Consider the following 22486-nt stretch of genomic DNA (forward strand, 5'->3'; position numbering starts at 1 on the left):
TGCCGGTCCGTTTAACTCGAACTACTGTGAAAACAGTTCGTGTAATGTATACACTATGGCGGTCACATACAACCTAAATGAGAGGCTAAATGCTGAGCATAGAGTTCAATTTCCAGTAACGAATATACGGTGGCTGGAACAACCTAAATGAGGGGCTAAATGTGGCGAATAAAGTTCAATTTCCATTACACTGTGACGGTCAATAACGGCATAACCTAAATAAGATGCTAAATGCGTGCAATAGAGTTGAATGTCCATTACACTGTGTGGTACTCGTGGCAGGTACGCTGCGGGCGCCGCGCGGGCTGCGTCCGCCGGGCGTGTGCCCCCCGCCGCCGCCCGCCGCCCCCGCGCCGCCGCCGCCGCCCCCCGCACGCAACCACTCCCTCACCGCGCCCCCGCCGCCCCCGCACCACCGCCAACACGTGAGTACCCTTGAATTTGGCAACTCTCTTTAGATCTATGGAGGTTGTTCGCTCTCGACTGGTGTTAGATAGAGGCATTAAGCTGGTCGACTTATATGTCTATAAGAACTTGGCAGATCTTTGAAATCTTTGAGAGGTTGTTCGCTCTCCACTCGAGTGAGAGGCAGTAGGCTGGTCCACTTATAGGTCTATAAAAACACGCCAGTACTCTTAAACTTGGCAGCTTTATTGATCTATGGAGGTTGTTCGTTCTCGACTCGAGTCAGAGGCAGTAGGCTTGTCGACTTATAGATACATAATATCGCGTCAGTACTGTCAGTACGGACGGTAAGAATTATTTGCTTTGAAACACAAATGAATTTGAATTTTGAACATGTGTGTGTCGGTTATAGAGCTCGCACAGCGCCCGTCCGTGCGCGGATGTGGAAGCGCGGTTTGCGTAATTTTGAATTTGGAACGTGTTTATCGGTCACAGAGCTCGCACAGCGCACAGAGTAGCGTGAGCGGCGAGGAGTGGTGCGCGCCGCCGCCGCCGGTGCGCGGGTCGTCCATCCGCGCGGATCTGGAAGCGCGGTTCGCGGAGTTGTTCCAGTCGCCGGCGCGGTTCCCGCCGCCCGACCCGTTCCTGCGGATCACCAAGGGCTACAGCAGCGCCACCGTCGCCGGTAAGCATGCGTGACGGGTACACGCCGGCACCTGACTTGAACTTTTTTTTTATTTGAGACGGTTCTGGACTATTGCCACGTGCTTTAGCCGCCCGCGGCGCCCGGTGACGGTCGATACCCGCGTTACACCAGCACACAACTCGAACCTTAACTCTGAACCTTTTTTAATCAGCGATTTTGGTTTTACTTTGGCTACGCTAACAGTTTATGCTAGAGGAGCCATAGTGGAGGATGATAAACATGAAATCTGGTCACTTAACCAGTTTAGCAGTTTCCAAGGGGGACCGCGTGGGGGTCGACCCAACGTAGTAAATTGTTAGCAATTCTATCCTAATCTAACCATCGCTCCTAAGAATGTCAATTCTTGTCCCATGACGGGTTGAGGTTACATTGCTAACAACAACCTAAACTCGTGAGAGACAAGGACACATTGATAATCTTAGGAGCGATGATTTTTATCTCCTCCAGATACTGGATAGTACGCCTAAAAGTAGTTGTACTCATAAAATATAGTTGTCTATGGTTCAAGTTGTTTGCCGTAAATTAATCCACCCAGGATTGGATGTCAATATAGAAGCCACCCGTATTGTTTATTAAATATATTTTTTTATAAAATTGGCAGAATTCCAAAATTAGTGTTGCCATTCCTATCAAACGGTTCTTTATTTGTCGCAGTAGGTATACTTATCAAAATATCATAGTTGTTATACAATAGTGTGCCTAATACGTGGTGATTTGTTATTGATATCGTATCGAACAAAATGTGTTGTTGTTTGAAAGAGTTTGCGATCATTAGAGTGATATGTGATTGATGTGTTTGAAGACACGGTTCAAGGTATTGATAAGAAGTTTATAACCGTACAGATTAATATATGAGCGATTACTTTTAAATACGTCATATTTATTGCTTCGAAATCACTGCTGTGTGTAAGCGGGATGAATACATAACTTAGTGGGACGTAAAAGAGATGGAAGACGCGCGAAACTACTTTTTTTGTTAACTTTAATTGACGAAGATAAGGCTGTATGATCGAGAAACCTTTGCCTGTCTATGGCAAATAAAAAAAAAAGTTATTGGTTTAAATTTTATTTTTGTGTGTTCATGTTTTTTATTAATATATGGTTATAAACTTCTTGTTTATGGTAGATTGTAAACGGTGTAATGGTTTTGGATTATTTAAAAATGTTTCGATGTTAATTCGGTCCTATAAAGTTCGCCATTCATTTCGAACTTACATGTTGAATTTTAATCGTTGTAATGTTTATAGCTATAAAGCTACTATTTGACTAGCGATTATTTAACTATAATAATATTAAGAGCGTTCACTATGGAAGTCTGGAAGTATATCTGTTATATATCAATTTTTAAATTATTTTTGTAATATTGAATTTAATAATATTGAATAACAAAGTAACTAGCGAATATCCGTTGATTCTGTGGAAGGTATGACAGGAGTCGTATAATTATATGTATCTATTATACAAGTAAATCTTTCAAAAATAATTCTCTAAATTACAGTGAAATCAGTATCAAAATGCGTTACGTACGAATTTATCGAAAATAAAACAGTCAAACGAAAATATTTTTTTTTCACTATTAGAGATTATTAAAAAAATATTTTGGTGTTAAACTAAAAAGTTATTTAATTCCAATAAAGCTATCAATAAGAATAATATGAACTATTTTTGTTGTAGATTTATATACATATTGCGTACGAAACGTGTTCTAGAATTTACAATTTTTTTTCGATATCAGTATACTTTAAAAATGACTATAAACAACCACACTGTCGTACAGTCAACACCACGCTTCCAAGCTATATCCGAACCGTATTCATTGCCTGATGGTGCCTCGTTTAGATGCGATACACGTGTCGCAAATATGGGTGTAGACTCAATAACGGTCGGAATTTGATCACCAATAGATAAGGTCGTAACGCTTCCAGTAGCGGTGGTCAGGTTTCCGCACTGAATATTTGTGGTGTTACACTTGTTAAATGTAGCAGAATTAATCAAAATAATATAAATTCATTAGGTTTTGTAAACTTTCTAAACTTCATTAGTGAACACTCTCAATTAGGACTGAGTATATAACGATTTATTGGTTTTACAGCCGCCTAAAATACATACATATAATGTACAGGCTTAGTCATATACGGTATAAAAACCAAAAATCAGTATTAATGAAACTGAACTCTTTCCCTAAGACGTAAAGTCGAAAATTCAACTGCACGGTTACATGATAAATTTAGCTCAAATTTAATTCCACTTTGTTTCTTTGTGAAGCTCTCTCAGTTTCATATTAAACCTGGCTTTTGAGTTGATATACCGTTTAAGACTCACCCTGTAGATATGTATAGATGCATATAGCAGAGCAAACGCACATATAAATGCTCTTATTAGTCATATATACATTATATAGTATTATGTACATTATTATGTAAGTAAAATAGGTACAACCTGACATAATAATGAATAGAGTAATATAGATAATATTATTAATCTGTATTTAGCCAGAGTCAATAATTAGGTGTTAATGTTAAACCAAATTATAAAGTTCTTTAAGGAACTATATTGTAGTTAGACTATGGCTGGCCTTTTTTTATATATTTAGGTGCATGGATGCATGTGAATATGTTTATTGTGCCTTACAAGTGTCCTTATAATGTAGACTGAATTTTTTTATATATTGCAATATGCAAGTATAAGTAGAAAAAAAGTTTATGTTTACTATATTCTATAAGTTTTCTCTTATTGGCGTAATCAGGGGAGAGATGAGGATGTAAGAATAGAAGATAAGGAAATACAATCGCAAGTTATATGTATAAACTGTGGATTTAAAGGGCAATCGCGTGGAGGTCGACTTAAGATAGTCAGCAAGAGGATTATAGTATAGTTGTCATTAATAATCTCCTCGTTTCGTTCTATGTGACCGGTATAAAGATTTTCAGTTGTAGAAATTTAAATTACGTGTATCTATTATTGTATACCTTATGTATTTTAAAATAGGGTTCGTTTTTGCTTGTAGTATTGCAGTTATTCATTTGCAAAGAATTAAAACACGTATGCTATTATAAATATAGAAAACGACATCGTTCAAGTATCAACTATATTTGTACATTTAAAACAGTACAAATATAGTTGATACTTGCAGTCGTCTAGAAAAACAATATAATAACAATACAGTAACATGGCCATAAGCGTGGGTAGTAGAGACTTCGCCCTGGGATTTTTCAAGAAGAAATATTAAGCTTTCTTAAGGTATTTCAGGCGTCCATAAGCTACGGTAACCAATTATCATCATTATGCTTGATACCGCCTTCGCGATATAAAAAACGTATTTTTCGTATCTACAACATCATCCGGTGAAGCTGTAAAGGCCAGCTGCGGCCAACAGCTTTAGAGCAGTCCGAAAAAAAATCTACATGTGCCTATAGATAAGTATATAGTTTGCAATTTTATTTCCTTGTCACACTTTTAATATTGTAAAGTTATTAACTTCCACACGTTAAGTCCGACAGATAAATTGTTGGATTGTTAAATTTGAACATACGCTACAGACATACAGACAAATATGAAGGTTACAACACCAAAACCCCTCATTTATTAGATGATTAAAAAAATAAAAAGAAATTTTAAAATGAATAATATAAATATATTTTATACTATAAATCTCTTCCCTAATACTGGATGCCCCGATTTTGTCCACAAAGTTCGTATTTGTAAATGTTTGTTTAATATAATATTAGAACTAATTGAAGTACATTGAAATTATTTTATATAAAAACAAGTAAAATGGTTTTATCTAAAACATGGTTGAACCTGATAAATTGCATTTAAAATGTCTTTCCATTAATTGGAAAGATCCTTCGATTTGATCTTTAGACTGCTTATAAGACTTAATCTATTGTTCGTGAGGACCTCCAAATTTATTTTATCTATTAATGTTTGTTATTTTCTTTTTAATTAAGAAAATAGCTTGAGACAATAGTGTAATGCACTTCAGTAGCTAAAATATTAGATTTGACGCTTTTATGGATATAAAGGTACAAAATATACGCATTTCTATCAAATTCTTTCATCAGATATGTAACATTTAAGTTGTGAAATTATCTTTGAATTTCGTAAACGAAATTTTATTCGATCATAAGTTGAATGGAAGTGCTTTCGTTCATAATAATCTTTGCGGTCATTAAATCATGTTCCATTGGCATAATCCATAAAAATAACGGAGCAAAGTTATACATTATCATTTAAAGAATCATTGACCAAATCATTTCTAATTGTTCAGTCATGTAGACCAAATTTTAATTTGCTTATTTGTATGTAAGCGAAGTATTTTATATGAGATTAAGGCGTATGTAACTGTAGCAATATATTGTTGTATGGAACGTTTTGAAAATATATCGTTTATGTTGAGTCATTATTATAGTAGTTTATAAATATTATGTAGTATTGTTAATATATATTGTGGGTTATTACGCATATCAATCCATGCGTCAATTAAGGTGAATTTACTGATTTAATAGCGGAATAGGTTATTAGCGAATAATTAAAGTTGTTAATTTCACATAAAAAAATGTTTTGTTTATTTATTAAAAGTCAATTTCAAATAAATTTTATCAATAAGTAAATTATATCATCAAATATAATATAATATGTAAAGTAATTAATATATTGATCATTCATGCAATGAGACAATATATTAATTACTTTATCATTGTTCGGTAAAAAAAATAAATAAATAACATACAAAAATCATTTTAAACAATGAATAGCAATTAAACAAGTTATTTGACTTCTAAAAGTAGGGCGGAGAGTATAGTTCCACTACATTTCTAAAACTCAAAAAGTATATATATTTCTGCTTTATACATAATTGCGTTTGTCACTTATATTTTTTGGTAATTTTGGTAAAAATGGATCGCCGACTTGTTGAATGCAAAATATTAATTAATCGGGTATTTTTAAAATAATCTATTAGGTTCAATGGACAAATCATCAATTTAGTTGAATAATTGAACAACAATATCAACAATTCTAATATTTGTAATAGTCGTAATACTCCCAATACCCCTTAATTATTTTATTGTATTTTGTAGTTACCCAAGCAAATGCTTAGTCCCCTTATGACATTCTTTTTTACACATAGAAACCTTTTTCAGATTGCTCGTGAATACTTACTTGTTATTCTCAGTCACCCTTTCTTTCTGTACACTTATTGCATTGGCTGCATGCGATTGATATACGTAATCACTATCTGTATGAGAGAATAAATATTATATAACTTATATGTGGAACTAGAATATAATCGTAGATGGAAACTCTTGTTGTGATCTTTTAATATTGTGAGGTGCCATTTACAGCAAATTTATCTTTGTAATTGTGACGGCTTGATTCACCCTTGATTACACGTTGAGTTTAATTAAACGCAGCATTTCACTAAATTGCTTAGCTGTTTTATTTGCGAAATAGAATGCTATGATTTTATTGATATACAATTTTGCTTGTTAAACGTTGGATATATGATACGGTTAGACGATTTAGTGAGAGCGCGTACGCTTCTTAGTGTCAAAGAAGCGAGAGGTATTGTGATAGTGATGTGTACGATGCTTAATATTTATATTATTATTTTTTGAATAATAAAAAAAGTAATAATTATTGACCATATATTTTGTATTTCATTGTTCTACCTACATCTTGTGTTGTTGGGGGCTTGAGTTTATGTTCAGTTCATGCTTTAGGAGCATTTGACGGGGCTTGCGTTTTGTTTACTGTTTGCTCTTTCATATGGAATGTTAAGAGTTGACAGTATTCAAAGTTCAGGGAAATGACGCTTTGAGATATTCTCCAGTGGTAGGATGGTGATAGAATGTAGATCTTCAATATCATGTGAGTATGAGTCGGAATCTACACAGTACGAAACGCATGTAACTGTGGGTAAGTTACTTTTATTACATTATGCATGATATTTAGATACAATAGTTATCAGCTAACAGTAGAGCATGTTTCATTTACATTATAAACGCACGCTGCAACTGCATGATCATCTGCATCTGGATCGGGTGAGTGCATGATTGGAACAAGCATGCTCATTCATAAGCTTAACGACTGATGATAAAAGAAGAGCAACAGGAATGTTAGTTATTACTTATGATGCATAAACTCGTAAAAACTAAACGTCGATTCTACTCAAACATTGTATATATAACAGTTCCGCTAATCCATACTTGTTGATATTATTCAAACGATAATAAGCTTGAAGTATACGGTGGATTAATACATTAATTGTATATATAATTTAAATGTAAGATATATTAATGACAACGTACCTGTCCGAGTATATTGATTTAAATAATCGTTTGTTGTGTTGGTACAGTGAGCAAGGCGCAAGCGCCGCCGCCCCCGCTGAAGGTCCCGCTGGAGGGATGGACCGGCACCTCGAGCGCCTGCTAGCGCGCGCGGGGGGCGCCGCCCCCCGTCCCCGTCGCCGCCCCCGCGACCTCCGCCGTCCCCCTCGCACCCCCCGCCGCCCCCCTCGCACCCCCCGCCGCCCCCCACGCACCCCGCGCCGCCTCCACCGCGCACCTGGCGCCCGACGCGCACCCCGCGCACGCACTTCTCTCCGTCGCGCACGCGCTGCTCTGCCCCGCCAGTACCATAGCCAATCCCAGCCAGACCGAGAAGACCGCGCCAGTAGCGGATCTCTCGGTCCTGCCCATAGACGAAGTGACGATGCCGACGGAAGACGTCAGCGACCTCCGAGACGTCGTCGACGCCATCAACAGACTGTGTGAAACTATGAAGACTTCGAGCTACGAGGACAGCGAGGATTATTTTCCAGTGGAAGCACCCCAGTGTAGCGAACCCGCCGAGATGCGGTTCGTCAATCCCGTAGAGTCTCTCCGGTACGAGCCTCCGGACGTCGTGCAGAGCGACTATCCCGTGGACTCTCCGCAGTCCACCGTGCCGCAGTACGAGGAGTGTAGTACGGAACTCGTGAGCCCCGAAGAGGTGTCGGTACGCAGAGTGGAGGCCTACCGTGCCGAGAGGTGGAGAGATTCCCAGGAGGACGTGGAAACGGTGACGTCGGACACGGAGCCCGCGATAGCGCAGTTCGAGCCGATAAGCGAAATGTACTACACGGCTTCCTCCGAGGTGTCGTTGCTGTCCGATTTAGATTTACCCGAGCGAGCGAATAACGATGAAGATAACCCACCCGAGTCGAAGGAGAAGGACGAGAGGAAGGAATGCGTTATAGCCGGCCACGTCGCAGCCATGAGGGAGAGATTCGAGAGTATGACGCGGACGAACACGCCCTGTCCAGACCTCACGAGGTCGATGTCCCCGTCGCTCGACGTCTTCAGAAATATAACACCCTCGCCTGATCGCTTAGGATAGTCAATATTGAAAGTGTTCTAATGGTTCTTTAGGTAAGGTTGTTGCGAGTGTATGTGAACGGAAGATTTTGTAACCTCTTTGTGGAATAATTAATACTAATATTCGCATTGATAGTCCTAGTTTTCATATTTAACACCAATTATAATAGTCTACGTGCCAACTGAAGTTGAAGGGTTGTGATTATTTTCCGTAATTACATCTGATCGCAATTAATGTACTGGTACATATCGAGAAAGATTGTTTAGTTTTAGCTGTTGTTTAGCCATTTTTAGGCGCTAAAGGATTATAGACCTTAGGGAGTACGGTGACCGGAGCCGTTAGGATATTGTAATCATTTATAACGAAATATTCAAATAATCTTTATTCTATGTTGTATTTATTGTGATCTTGGAAGCTCAAATTTTGTAGTTTTGTATCTTATAAAAAATAGATGTGATTTGTAACAGATATACACCTTATTCGTCAGACCAAGTAGCGGTAATGTGCTATAGTGTAGCATTAGACATTGAAATAAAGTTAATTATTTATTGGATGCAAATCACAAAGTACAAGATCCAACTGCACATGTATTACAAGAAGTATTTTCTGTTGCATTATTGGAAGTTGCCATAAATAGTTCTAAGCATAACGTTAATTGTTTGTTGACAAATTATTTTTAAATAGCTCCCTTTGTTTATTTTGAAATTATCTGTTGTGAGTTTTCTATTGAATATTTGAGTAAAAATTTTCTATGGTGATACTAGTTAATGCAATAATTTTATTATATAATTTTTACACGTATTTAATAAGCCTGTTGTATTTCGAGTACTTATGTGAGGGGTTGGTATTAACATTTATTCAGTCTAGTGATAGTTGTCATGTATTATAAACGTGTTATGTGTACAGACCAGACCTTTTATTATTGTGATTCAATATAGGGCTTTATTGATAATATAGTTTTATTTACTTGATTATCCTATCCTATTATAATGATTGGCTGTTGGGTTGATAACTCCAATCCATTGTATATAGCAGTCTAGTCTAAAAAAATAGCATGATGATGTTTGATGAGAGGGTAAGTGATTAGAAGCAATGTAGACTGGGCGCTATTGCTAGCAATTGACCATGTCAGCTTTATTTCAACGCGGTTCCTCTGGGAAACCATCGTGGATTATTTCTGAAGAATTCGTTACGTTGGGCTAACTTACTAGACTTAATGGTCACCTGTCTTCTACGGGTGTCTTACCACTGTATACCGTTAGAGCAGGCGTGTGCACCACTCCATATATATTACTAGCTACTCGCCCCGGCTTCGCCCGGGTATGTATCATACATACCAACCTTCCTCTTGAATCACTATGAAAAAAAAAACCGCTTCAAAATCTGTTGTGTAGTTTTAAAGATTTAAGCATATATAGGGACAGACAGCGATAGCGACTTTGTTTTATACTACTTAGTGATGATTTCATAAAAAGAAAATGGTTATTAAAATAACGGATAATTAATACGGTTGGCATTTATTTAGTTTTCTATATTAGGGTGCCAAACTATAATGTAGGCCTATAACCACCTATATTACATAAATATCAAGTATTTGCCTGTTGCAGGTAGATCTTTCCAATTAATTTTGACAGCGACAAGGTGTACCGTCAGATTGTTTACCATTCCAATTACATATAAAAATCGTAAAACTGCCACCAGGACGTCAGATAGTAATCATACCAACTAAAGGATATATATATACAACTGCAAGACTTACTCGTTTTTTTTTGTAAATACATGAATAAAGATTCACAAAACGTAATGATTATCTATTTAGTTTATATTCGTAACTGAGACATCCTTTATGTAGGTAGTAAGAATTGGTTGCAGCCAATATAATAATATTAGCACGGTCATACCGTGCTAATATTATTATACATGTGGTACATATCCATAGACAAAGGATATGTAATATAATAAAAATACTCCTTCAGACCCTAAATTATGCTATAAATTACTTATGGATTAAATCTTAAGGCGTAAAAGTTACTTGATCTTTCTTCTTGGCTAAATCTGCATTCCAAATTGTAGTAAAAATATAAAAAAAAAAACATTAAATAAAAATTTATTTACGTTAAGAATTATTTCTATTTTCTTTAACCTCTGTGCTTACTAATCCCATTGCTCTTTTCTTCAAATAGTAGGGAGGTATATATTTATAATCTATTTAAAATGACTTTACCAACTAATATACACCAATGCTTATTTTACATTATGAATCAGCTGACCCGAACTTCGTCTGCATCACACTGACTTGACATTTAATATTTTTATACTTCGACATTTAATATTTCGACCAATTTACATTCCATCTATTTAAATTTTTCTGATTCGTTATTCTGATGTATAAGCTATATTACTGTTCCATCAAAATCCGTTCGGTTGTTCTAGCGTAATAAAGTAACGAACATCCATCCATACTCACAAACTTTTGCCTTTATAATATTCGTAAAAAAGTAAGATAAGATAGGTTAAATAAAGACAAATTTTTTGAAGATATATTTTAATACCAATAAGTGATAAAGTATACAACCAGGCTTATTGTAGCGTCGGGTATCATGCCATCTTGCGTCATACCTGTTTTCAGTCTAATGAATAATGTATTTGCATTTAGTGTAACATTAATAAATTACCATGGCACTATAACGATCGATGCAAGCACATTAATTTAATATTGTAATATGTAATGTAATATATTATTAGTTACAATGTAACAAAATGAATATCGACTTGGTTACTAATATGAAACAGTAACTTGGATGCAATGTCCGAATGCTATATTATATGATGGTAGAAGAAACGAATATGAAACGATGAGATTATAAATGAAAGTAAGTTTTAAAGTCCAGAGCATTTATTGAGTAAAATAGTCAAAATTCTACAAGAATAGGCAAACGTCACAACTTGTGGAGATGCTTAAGAAAAAAATTCAAGGCAGATAACATTAACATTTCTTATTGTTTACACACATCTCTTAACACCATATAGAAGTTCAAGAACGGAATTTACTACTGAAATCTGCTGTGTCGACAGTCTACGTGAGAGCTCGGTATATAGTAGGTAGGTACCATAACGTCTAAGAGCTAGCATCCACGGTGCATCCAAAACAACGTCATCCACACCCAACATTGCATAACAACCCATGACTTTTAACACAATAGTAAAAGCAAATACATTTTGACGTTCCATTTTTTATTAAGACAAAAAAATTGTATTCTAAGTGTAGACAAGCCTGAGAAATTTCAATAGAAATATTCTATTTTGGACATAAACTAGTTTCTATTTTTCTGCAGTTATAGAATATCGTTTTCAATTTTTGTACTTTTTACTGTATCATTACATTCACTGAACACGAACTAAAAGAGATGCTGCAAGTTATGCGTGGTTATCCAGTCGGGCGGCGTCCATTTGGATGCGTCGTCGTCGGCAGGCTTAAGAAGGGGACAGGGGGCCGTCAATCCAACAACGCAAGTTGTGACAGCGCACGAGTCGCCTGCGGCCGTCCGCAGGGAACTGCCGGCCCAACCTCGGCGCAGCCACCGGGCGACTCTACCGTCACCTGTCCCTCGGCACTTAACTGCGGCTCCTCCTCCCATGCCTCCGCCTCCGCCTACGGCCCCTAACATCTACGGGCCTAATCAGGGACACAGTCTCCGATGACTATCGATAATTTTGTCGTACATTGCTAATATTATTGCAAATTTATAATCATAAATCGTATTTTTAAACTTACAAAGGTCAAACAATTAATACCACGTTGAAAGATTAATACTTTATAGTACAGTATACTTTTTATACCTACCAAAAAGAACTCGCACAAATATCGAGTTTTATACTCGATAGAATTGAATACCAAAAAGTATCGATACTTCATCCGTGTCCCCGGGCCTAGTCTAGTCCATTCTTATTAACACTTCATAACTTTGAGTCTGTACGTATCGCGTCGATCGGTACGCCGGGGCCTTACCTTGCGTCGCGTTAGTATCCCGTCACCGCAAATTTTAGCATAGAGCATCGGACACAACCGTTCAAGCGGACGTATATAGATCGCTAGAGCGAGCGCCTACCTTCGCTCGGGGCCGTAAGTATCGGGGCGGGTGGAGGCGAGTGTGGGCGGGTGCAGGCGGTGCGGCGGCTACCGGAAGCGCGGCTGCATCATGGGCAGCCCCGGCACGCCGCCCGGGAACATCGCGCCCATCGGCATCATGCCGCCCGGCAGCAGCATACCTGCACACACAACCACCACGTCAGGGCCCGCACTATTCTATACACAGAGTGAAAGCTTTTCAGCCACCGCTCATTCTGGTATTATGCAACCGTTGCATAGAATTACGCTGTCTGTATTACCGTTCGAGTCTACGGAGACGTGCACATTTACGTGTTATACTGTTGTTTTCGTTCGACCGAAACCAATTTCCAGACGGAGCCGGTGGCGAAGCTTACACTCTGTATATATGTAGTCCTCTGTGTCAGTACGCCGCCTCGCTCGAGCGTCGTGAGTGAAGCAACAGGGGACCGTGGGTCCAACACACGGCTGAGCCGTTGTGACTGCTTAACAATCGCCTGTCACCCGGACCTCGGCCGGACCACCACCCGTACATTCATGTGCCTCACGACCGCTTTCGACTACCACACTATAGACAATGCATAAATGAACGTCTAAGTCTGTACAGAGATAACGGATCGACATTAAGTAAAATAGTAACGATAAAAATAAGAATGGTGAGTCTACGGATGGGTGTCGCAAGGTATCTGGCCGCCGTCGTGGTGGCCGCAGTGTTCGGCCGACGGCGGGCGAGTGGTCGCTCGTCTGTGGTCACATGTATGCACTGAAGTGTGGCGACTGATTTAAGGTGCAGTATAAGCAAAGGAACACAGGTAGGTAGGATAAATAATTCACATGAAAAATCACACTTTCAAAATACTCGGCGATATAATCGTATCCGTATTTCATGCATGTTTCAGTGTGATCCGAGATGGTTGCTCGTAGAATCCAATTCAGCCAACGACTATTAAACTCTTCGGTTCATGCACATTGTAAAGCGACAAAACTACTGTACGTAAATATAATATTAGTGTACCCACCCGTAAAACCGACAAAAAGTCACATTTTATATGACACTACGAGAAAATCGAGACAGTAATAAGATAAGAGCTACTACAATAAGCAAATCCATTAAGGAATGTGAATAAAATTACCGCTCATTTTTCATTCCGATCCTCCGATCGTGCGGATGGCACATCAAAATCACAGTTTTACTCTTGACAGTGTTTGTCTATGGACGGTTGGTTTCAATATGGTGGAGGGGGTGAGACTGCCCGTAGTGTTAGTGGGATGTTAGGGAGATGTGAGTATTGGACAAGCTGTTATGTGTTTTATCATACTGAGAGAGAGAAAAAGAGAGATAGAGCATGTCGCCGGCGGGCAGCAGGCCGGCGCTGGCCGCTAGCCGCCGCTAGTTAACTTAATATACGAGTGCACCCACCGACTCACTGGCAGACTGTTCTGAAAGCCAAGCACTTGACACATTGCTGCCTTCGACATTAGCGAATCGAGTGGTGAGCACGTCCACGCTCTTAAAACAATCCACCATATCATTACAGTAATTATTTTATACTAAATCTAGTCACGGTTCAGGTTTTGATGTCGTGGAAAATAGAAAATAATGTCAAGATAATATAAATGTATGGTTTATTAAAAAAAGAAAACTAAACAAACAAAACACATGGGACACTCCATTTTCCACGGTGATATCAAAATTATCATTAATTACAGTGTAATTTGAGCACTATGGATATAAATACTAAATCCTAACTTAACACTCATTCAAACAATATAACTAAAGAAAATTCACCCAGTAGAAATTAATTTTAATAAATGCAATTATAATACTGTTTCTGCATAATTATGTGTGATTACATCAGAATAGTGAATATTTGACTTTATAAAAAATATTGATAAGTATATAGATATTCTGACATGTTTTTTTTAGAATGTGTAAATACAGTCTTTTCAACCGTTTCAAATAACAATGAGTACATTACTGTTAAGTTCATAATACAAATAAATCTAACAATTAAATGCCTCGACTCTAGGAGGTGATTTCAAAAATACATTTATTACAAGATTATAAATGTTTATGATTAATGTGCAATATTAGGTAATGACTAACCTGACACTCTTACTTCTATTTTATATCTTGATATTCAACTTACAAAACATTTTCGACTACATAACACTAGCTGGAGGTCACTAGAACACAAAATACCCATGTGAAACAACGCGACAAGTATAATCCGTTACACCTAGTGTTCAGTTTGAGATCGACTTCGAGACATGAGTAGACTCTGTGATGATATATTATGTATATTATAAGAATATGTCTCATATTATAATTCACAAATCGTACCAATCTGTCAATTATAGGTAGGTATTTATAAATTAGAATCAACTCAGGAGACACATTCGTTTACAATCCGATCTATAGACTTGTAAAACATCGAGTCAACGTAAATTTCTGTGGAATCTACTTAAGCGATCACAGAAATTTACTCCAAACTCGCATCGACAGAGTCACGAAACGCAAAGGGGCACCGTGACGTTCCGCGGGAGATCGGAGAGAGCGTCGGGTGAGTGCGGGCGGGCAGACGTCAGTAGTAGGGGGGCGCGGACGGATACTGACCGGGCTGCAGCGGCCGCATCAGGTTGAACTGCGGCATCACGGGCAGCATGCCCATCACCGGCGGCATCGACACCGGCACGCCCACGCGCACCGGCTGCTGCAGCTGCTGCAGCGGCGGCAGCTGCGACAGCTGCGGCAGCTGCGGCAGCACGCCCACCATCGGCTGCACCAGCGGCCGGCGCAGCGCCGCCGCCGCCGCCTGCTGCCGCGCCGCCGCCGCCACCGCCGCCGACATGTGCGCCGCCACCTGCAAACGTAAAACGCCGCCAGTTTATAAACCTCTATCTACCACTACCGTCGATGACGAGGGAACGCTCGTAAGTGGTATTCTATAAGTTACGTCACACCGATGCAAATTACTTGTACCCCCACTCGAATCATGTTTTAATAGTTAATAATTTCGTGTATTGTATAAGCAAATCTAAGATTTCTCTTATTAATCATTCATTTTTAACCTCCCCCCTGATATGTGGTGATATTTAAGACTTCAATATCACGTGTATTTTTCAGTAACTATAAAAAATCTTATTTCTTTTTAATATTATTTTCAATACAGATATAAACTAATTTAATTCTAGAAAGTCACACTACACTCACATATCAGTTCCGAAATCGTGTGGTGAATGGAAAAACAAATAAACGTAATATCTCACTACACTACTACACCCCCCTCTAATATACTCTTATAACATTTCGTGCTTTTTGGCGAATCCCCTGCCCCGATTTCGAGGCAATGTGATTAATTGCGGTAACGGCCCCTTAGGGGAGTAGGATGGAATATAGAAATATTTACATACAGTTGATTCATACCCCTCTCCCGCACATCATGTGTAACGCAATTTATAGATACCCCTAACAGGATTTATTATGGTTGTACACAGATACATCATACAAACAGGATATTTACCATGATAATGTCTTTTATGTAGTCTCAATATTTCGACGCTGTCAGTCGAGTCGACGTCTGACTAAGAAGATGTAGCGCTTTGGTCACTTGACTTGAAATATCGGAAGCTGATATTATGGTTATGGCAAATATCTCCGTTTATATGATAATGGTGGTTTAGTAATGTCAAGGTCTCTACACGACACTTGTTATGGCATTGCCAAATACGTTTAAAAAATGTATGCCCTGTAGTACTTATAGCATTTATTTCAAGTTTTACTTCTCTTGTACTGATATGAGAGGGTAAAAAAGAATTTTGACATATTTACGAATCTTTAGGCTCAACCACAAACACAACTCGAAATATGTAATGTAAGTGAAAGTAACATAAAAATTAAATTAGTTTGGGATAAGTTTTGCGTTCTTGTACAATGTATGTTTGTCAGACAAGCATTATATAATACAACACCTTATAATTTGTCATGTCCATGATGTCATTCACATCGCTAGCTGAGAGTCGCCACGATCCATCAGATTGCCACTACCGTTGGAATAGAAAAATGCTGTTACATATACCGGCAAGAAAACTGGAGAGTGCGCACTGTGTAACAATCTTACACTGCGTTTAAACTAAACACTTCTTAACGTATTTTAACTGTGGCGCCAGACACGTCTTCAAAGATTTGAATACGCATTTGAGAAAACAAAAGTATATCTAGTAGACATTTTCTATAAACACGCGTATTCATAGTACTAAATTTAGCATGAGCCAAGTATGCTACACACGTATTTAAACTTTAAATTCTTTGAAGTGCACATAAAAACTGATATCAATGATGATGATATCAACGGTGGTGAGAATGATTACATCTTAATCTTGGAAGAGCTGGAGGTTTATAAAGGCATGGCGAGATTTTTGCATTGCGGAACATTTTGTAAACAGAATATAACTTAACATTGGAAAGAAGGCTTTATTATAATCTTGAAACATACGTTCTAACCTCAAATACAAATACTACGCTACGTGTGTACTTTGCGTACGTAATAAAATACTAGTGATACGCATTACTATGTGCACATGAATCTTTTTTTTTTCAATAAACGTAAACAGAAGCTGCGTTTAGATTCAGGTTTATAATGCCATAACATTTCAAGGTGAAAAAGTATGCTTGTATGTATGGTTCCCGGTATGGCGACCCCTAACGGTGCCCTCGGACTAAAGTCATATCCGTCGGGCACGATTCGGCCTTCGGCCCCTCCATAAGTCCTGCGAAGCTGTAAAGGCGACAGCGCCGACCGACAGCATTAAAGTACCAAAAATGAGAAAAGGTTGAAGGCGGCGTACCTCGGCCTGGCTGGTGGCGGGCGGCAGCGCGGGCGAGGCGGCGTGGTGCAGGGCGGCGCGGGGCGCGGCGCCGCGGGCGCGGTAGTTGGCGGCGCGCGCGCGGATCTCCTCCAGCGAGACGTCCTCGGGCGGGTGCACGATGCGCGAGCCGGCGCCCGTGGCCGTCACCAGCGGACACGCGTTGGCCGCGGGGGGCGCGACGTCTCCGTTCTCCTTGGGCTCCGCGCTCGCCGCCGAGGTCGTCGGCGGCGCGCTTATTGTCGCGTTGCTGTACCCGCCGAGGAAAAATAAGTAAAACATTATATTAGAATATCAAATAAAAGTGTATGCTACTGCAAATAAAGATCTCGACTCGACTAAAGGAGTGTTTTACTTTTGTTGTTACTGTACACACCGAGTAAAAATCGTAAAAAAAAAAATATGTTACACTCAAAGAAAAGTGTGAAGTGCCTGTCATGATACTTATTTACACTGTTTAGTGATAATAACAGTTCACAACGATCCAAACAACACTGTATAGAGAAAAACTAAGCAAGCTTATAGTATAGGTAAACGATGACAGCTGTTAGAAATATACTAAAACATACTGAGACCAATACAAAGGATTATATTCATGAATATAAATGTCAGTATTATGCAAGAATAGAATTGGAGACTATTGAAAGTAAGGCAGTGTGCTAAACTGCTAGACTACTGAATCTAGTACAGAACACTGAGTACAATATATAACACATGAATATTCATGAAGTGTTTACCTTTAAGAGACTAAACAAAGTATATGATGACTATTAAATACTTATGTATGCACTTATACTAAAAATACATTACATTAGTTGTTAGTACACCTAATATAGTAGATAAATAAAAATAAGAACCTGTACGCAGGGAAAGTAGGTTTGCTAGGTGTGGACACTGATATACTCGATGCAGGGAACAGCGGCCTCATGCCCGGCATCATCATTCTAAAATTATCAAACAGAATAAAAGAAATTACAATGGTATGTATAAAATGAAAGGAATATTTACCATGATTTGTTTTATACTACTACTATTTAAGCAATATTATGATTACAGATATCCTACTTGAATAAATTATAATTAAGTAACTAGACAAGCTAATTATAATTACATAGAATAGAACATAACTTCAGACTTACAGCATCAAATCGACATAGAGCAGGAATTAACAGATAACAAATTGAAGAAGTATGATCACATATGATGAACTCTAAAAATCTAATCATAATCCTACATATTATAATGACTCATACAATGAGTAATATGTACAATATATAATATACCCTTTATATGACATAAAAAACAATGACTTCTTTGTTTTTGATGTCATATACCCTTTTCTGGCCTTAGGAGTCACATGACCACCACTGACAGTTAGTCAGTATACTATGTCTGTCAAACTTACCTTGCTGCTGGCACAAATGGTGGCATCATGTGATTCATAGACATATGGCCTGGATACATTCCAGGGGGGACTGGACCCATAGGTGTGGGCAATATGCCTGGAGTCACTGATGAGGGACCCGCACCCAACTGTGGGAATAAATAGTAAAATTATGTATTTAACTATTTCAGTTTCATTGTAGATGTTAGGATATGTAACAATATGGCTGAAGGTTTGTATGAGTGACCATTGAAATACAAAATCTTCATAGCCCACAATCAATAGTAACTAATAGACAGCAATTGATGGATACTATGGAAGTGAAAATGTCTGTCTATATGTTTGTTACCTTTCATAACTGTATTTATTTTCTATTTAATAATTGTATATTGATAATAATTAATAATTTTATCATAAACATAAAATATATTTTATTAAAAAAAAAGTATATAAAGTTAGTTGTAACAGGTATATCCAATAATTTGAAAGCTTGTGATAATATGCCAGTAAAGGACATTATAAACAATTTGCTCTACATGTTATAAAATAAAATGTAAGTGTTAGTGTAAAAACTAAAGTGCTATCTGTATGTTATTAAAAATAATGTAAAAAGCTACTTAATAGGTATTCATACAGTTTTCATCTATATACAGAGACTATGAGGAACTACTAGGAAGGTTAAGGTATATAATTTTTAAAAATTTTATTTAAAAAAAAATTGTTTTAAAAACTTGTGCAAAGTCAGAATGAGTGATTTGAATGTAAATTTAATTTTACTTACTAATGCAGGTGTGGCTTTCTTTTTTGCAGCAGGCTCATCGTCTTCACTGTCAGAACCTTTGCCTCCACCTAAATTATTAAACTAGTGTAAATAAATCATGTTTGTGTAACTATTCACATTAAAAAACACAAATAGTAAAACTACAACAATTATAACAAGTATAGTAAAAAATGTACATACATTTCGATCCAAAATGATGGGACATCATTCAAAAATAAAGTTTTTATACCTGATTTTTGCTTTTCATGCTCCTTCACATCTTCAGGTGGAATACCTTCCATACCATAGATTTCTATTTCTATGTTTGACCTATTTGGTAGTGAATTTGGTACTTTGTCTATTGCTTCCTTGTGAACCTGCAAAGTGTAACAACAATGCATTTTATGTAATTATATGCATTTATTAAACGAGTTATTGATTATTAACATGCTTCGAGGCAGATATTTACGTATGACTTTAATGGGAGCAGTACAAGACGCGCCAAATATCTAAAGATATTACGCGGGTTAAAAAAGGACTGCGCATCGGCCGTGGGCGGGTGGACCTTTGCCAAGTCGGTAGGGCTGACGTACCTGCATGCAGTGTATTGATAATCCGGGACCAGTGTACAGCTTTTTGTGACATATGTGACATTTAAAGTGCTTCGCTTTTTGATGTTGAATCAAAATTTTTTCATCATCAAACTCCCTATTACAATACCTGATAAATATCTAAGGAAATCATTAATAATAAGTAAAAACAAATGAGGTTAACAAATGCCTTAAGTCTTGCATAAATTTCGCAACGCATTTTGTTAAAAGGATACCAGCACCAGGGTTTCGACGCCTTCTTCTTCTTCCGACCCATTGTAACTTACTTAAACACGAAAATTAGTTTACAAACTATTAATAACACAAATATAGTCAAAATTAAATACAATAATATCACAGATTTTGTTAATTTTATATCTAATTAACGTCAAATAACGTAAATTATTACGAAAAGATAATGGAAATGAAATCAAAATGGCGGAAGGCATGCATCAGTGTGACCAGTTTAAAATTTGAAAAGCGCTGAAAACAAAATTGTTGGCACAATTTTGTTCGACAAAAAATGCCAAAATTTATGAGGTTCTTACACTATCAATACGTAAAATTATATGAAACTACTATAGTATCTACCTTTTGAAGAAGTTGATGCGTATTCTAGTTTAAGACAAAATGAATTCAAATGCGAATACAAGATATCGGACAAACGATATGTACAATATCTTGTTAAAACATTTCCTGTTCATGAAACAAGTTTTCGTATATTATGCTACACAAACTATATGGAGATACTGACTATGCATTTACGCTTTGTTAGTATAGTATTCCAGTATGTTACATTAGTTGATCTTTGTTTACGTTATAATATAGTGGCGCCATCTTAAATTCTCGTTGACAGTTAGCAGTTCATATTCAGTGTTGCATTGTTTAAAAGACAAAAGAGAACTTCCACGTACCAAATAACATTTTTACCATAGGAGATTTTTTTTGTGGATGATAAGGAGTTAAATAATATAATGGTCAAAAACTGGAAAGTGATTTGGTTCACCAAATCATGGACGCCCAAAGATGGTACAAGGACGTAGCTGATCTATACATATACAGAACCAACGGTATCAACTTACAATTGGATTAACTTATGACTAAAGCGATAAACAAATTCGCATACGGCCCGCCTGAACTGATCTCTATTTGGAGTTGTTTATCTAAAATATCATAAAATTTTATTCAGTAGGCATGACACTAAACGAGACTTAGCGTGTTTATTTTCTGCTTAGCGAGATCACTTGTTATCTTATGACTTTAACAGTTCTTTGGAACCTGCATGAGCCGTACATGATTGTAGGCATGACACGCATGAGTCGGGGGCGTGCTGCCTACGAATCCTCTGATTGGTTGTTTCAAATTTTACATGTTACTGTAGAATAAAATTTTGTGACGTGTGTCAGATTACCTCTTATTTATTCTTATCTTGAGATGAAGTTAAAGACTGATATCTAATATAATATACACTCCATTGTATTTTGATAACATTAGCGTTGTTTTACTATCGTTCTGTAATTTCTACCCGGGCTGTTGGATTTAGTTTCTGCAGTAACTTAGCTTATGTATTTTTTGTTTTTGTAACCGAAACACAGTTTGCAAGGCAAGCTGCTTGGCGGCAGAAATGGGTGACACACTGCTCCCTAGTACCTATTTCTTTATTTTTTGAAACTTCGACACACTGTTGGCAAACAGGCATACGGCCCGTCTGATGATAAACGGTTACCGTAGCCTATGGACGCCTGAAACACCATATCACGTGCGCCATTTTTCAATTTCATTCCCTTTAAAATAATAAATAATTGTCATATAAGCCTGATGAATGATGATGATGATGTGAATTTTAAAAACGTTACGATACTTTTACAATCTCATACTTTGTATTGTATGAATTGTATCCATAATATTGCATACAAAGAGTGAACTGGGTGTCACAGTGGCGAATCTCAAAACAGATTTGTTTTATATTAGTAATCGGTTCGCAATTAAACATATATAAACAAATGTGTGAAAAGTGACGGTGTGAATACACGCATGATCTTATTGTGCTCATATTATTAATCATTGGAATCAACATCAGTACTTGACATCAGTCTTTGATCACAAAATTATCATGAACAGTAAGCATGCTCAATGTACATAGTAGGTAAATAATTTTATTAAACATTTCTAAAAGAATTCTGCAGTTCAAATACTTTTAGATAATAAGCCATGATGACTAATATACGCACCTTTGAAACTTTGTACAATGATCTCGTCTTGTCAGAATTATCTTTTTATCATGACTGTGATGAACGAACTTACAACT

The 22486-nt window shown here is 37.4% G+C and overlaps 3 protein-coding genes across 3 annotated transcripts in view; 2 read left to right on the plus strand and 1 right to left on the minus strand.

Moving 5' to 3' along the window:
- Nucleotides 1-7571, plus strand: part of LOC131851749 (WAS/WASL-interacting protein family member 1) — a 38973-nt gene extending 31402 nt beyond the window's left edge. Inside the window, 3 exon segments of the mRNA XM_059202332.1 lie at nucleotides 283-425; nucleotides 901-1090; nucleotides 7470-7571. Of these exon segments, the coding sequence (XP_059058315.1) occupies nucleotides 283-425; nucleotides 901-1090; nucleotides 7470-7546 (410 nt within the window). The 3' untranslated portion in view covers nucleotides 7547-7571.
- A 69-nt stretch (nucleotides 7572-7640) lies between these two features.
- On the plus strand, nucleotides 7641-9413 carry LOC131852771 (uncharacterized). The gene has a single exon (XM_059203533.1). The coding sequence runs from the start codon at nucleotides 7826-7828 to the stop codon at nucleotides 8489-8491; it is 666 nt and encodes a 221-aa protein (XP_059059516.1). The 5' UTR covers nucleotides 7641-7825; the 3' UTR covers nucleotides 8492-9413.
- Nucleotides 9414-12406: 2993 nt separating this feature from the next.
- LOC131852038 (BUB3-interacting and GLEBS motif-containing protein ZNF207) lies at nucleotides 12407-20624 on the minus strand. Its single transcript, XM_059202658.1, has 10 exons — nucleotides 20415-20624; nucleotides 20182-20308; nucleotides 19839-19965; nucleotides 19610-19677; nucleotides 18850-18977; nucleotides 18302-18388; nucleotides 17427-17694; nucleotides 16551-16622; nucleotides 15196-15442; nucleotides 12407-12739 (listed from the first exon to the last, which is right to left on the minus strand). The coding sequence occupies exons 1-10, from the start codon at nucleotides 20453-20455 to the stop codon at nucleotides 12648-12650; spliced, it is 1257 nt and encodes a 418-aa protein (XP_059058641.1). The 5' UTR covers nucleotides 20456-20624; the 3' UTR covers nucleotides 12407-12647.
- Nucleotides 20625-22486: the final 1862 nt, after the last annotated feature.

This window comes from Achroia grisella, unplaced genomic scaffold (genome assembly GCF_030625045.1).
Source record: "Achroia grisella isolate CSIRO2021 unplaced genomic scaffold, CSIRO_AGI_Agris_v1 utg1061, whole genome shotgun sequence".
Lineage (NCBI taxonomy): Eukaryota > Metazoa > Arthropoda > Insecta > Lepidoptera > Pyralidae > Achroia > Achroia grisella.

Coding starts and splice junctions, on each gene's coding strand:
- LOC131852771 (XM_059203533.1), top strand. CDS start 7,826: ATGCCGACGGAAGACGTCAGCGACCTCCGAGACGTCGTCGACGCCATC.
- LOC131852038 (XM_059202658.1), bottom strand. CDS start 20,455: ATGGGTCGGAAGAAGAAGAAGGCGTCGAAACCCTGGTGCTG. Junction 19,678..19,838: donor GCATGAAAAGCAAAAATCAG/GTATAAAAACTT, acceptor TTAATAATTTAG/GTGGAGGCAAAGGTTCTGAC. Junction 18,978..19,609: donor AGAAAGCCACACCTGCATTA/GTAAGTAAAATT, acceptor TTATTCCCACAG/TTGGGTGCGGGTCCCTCATC.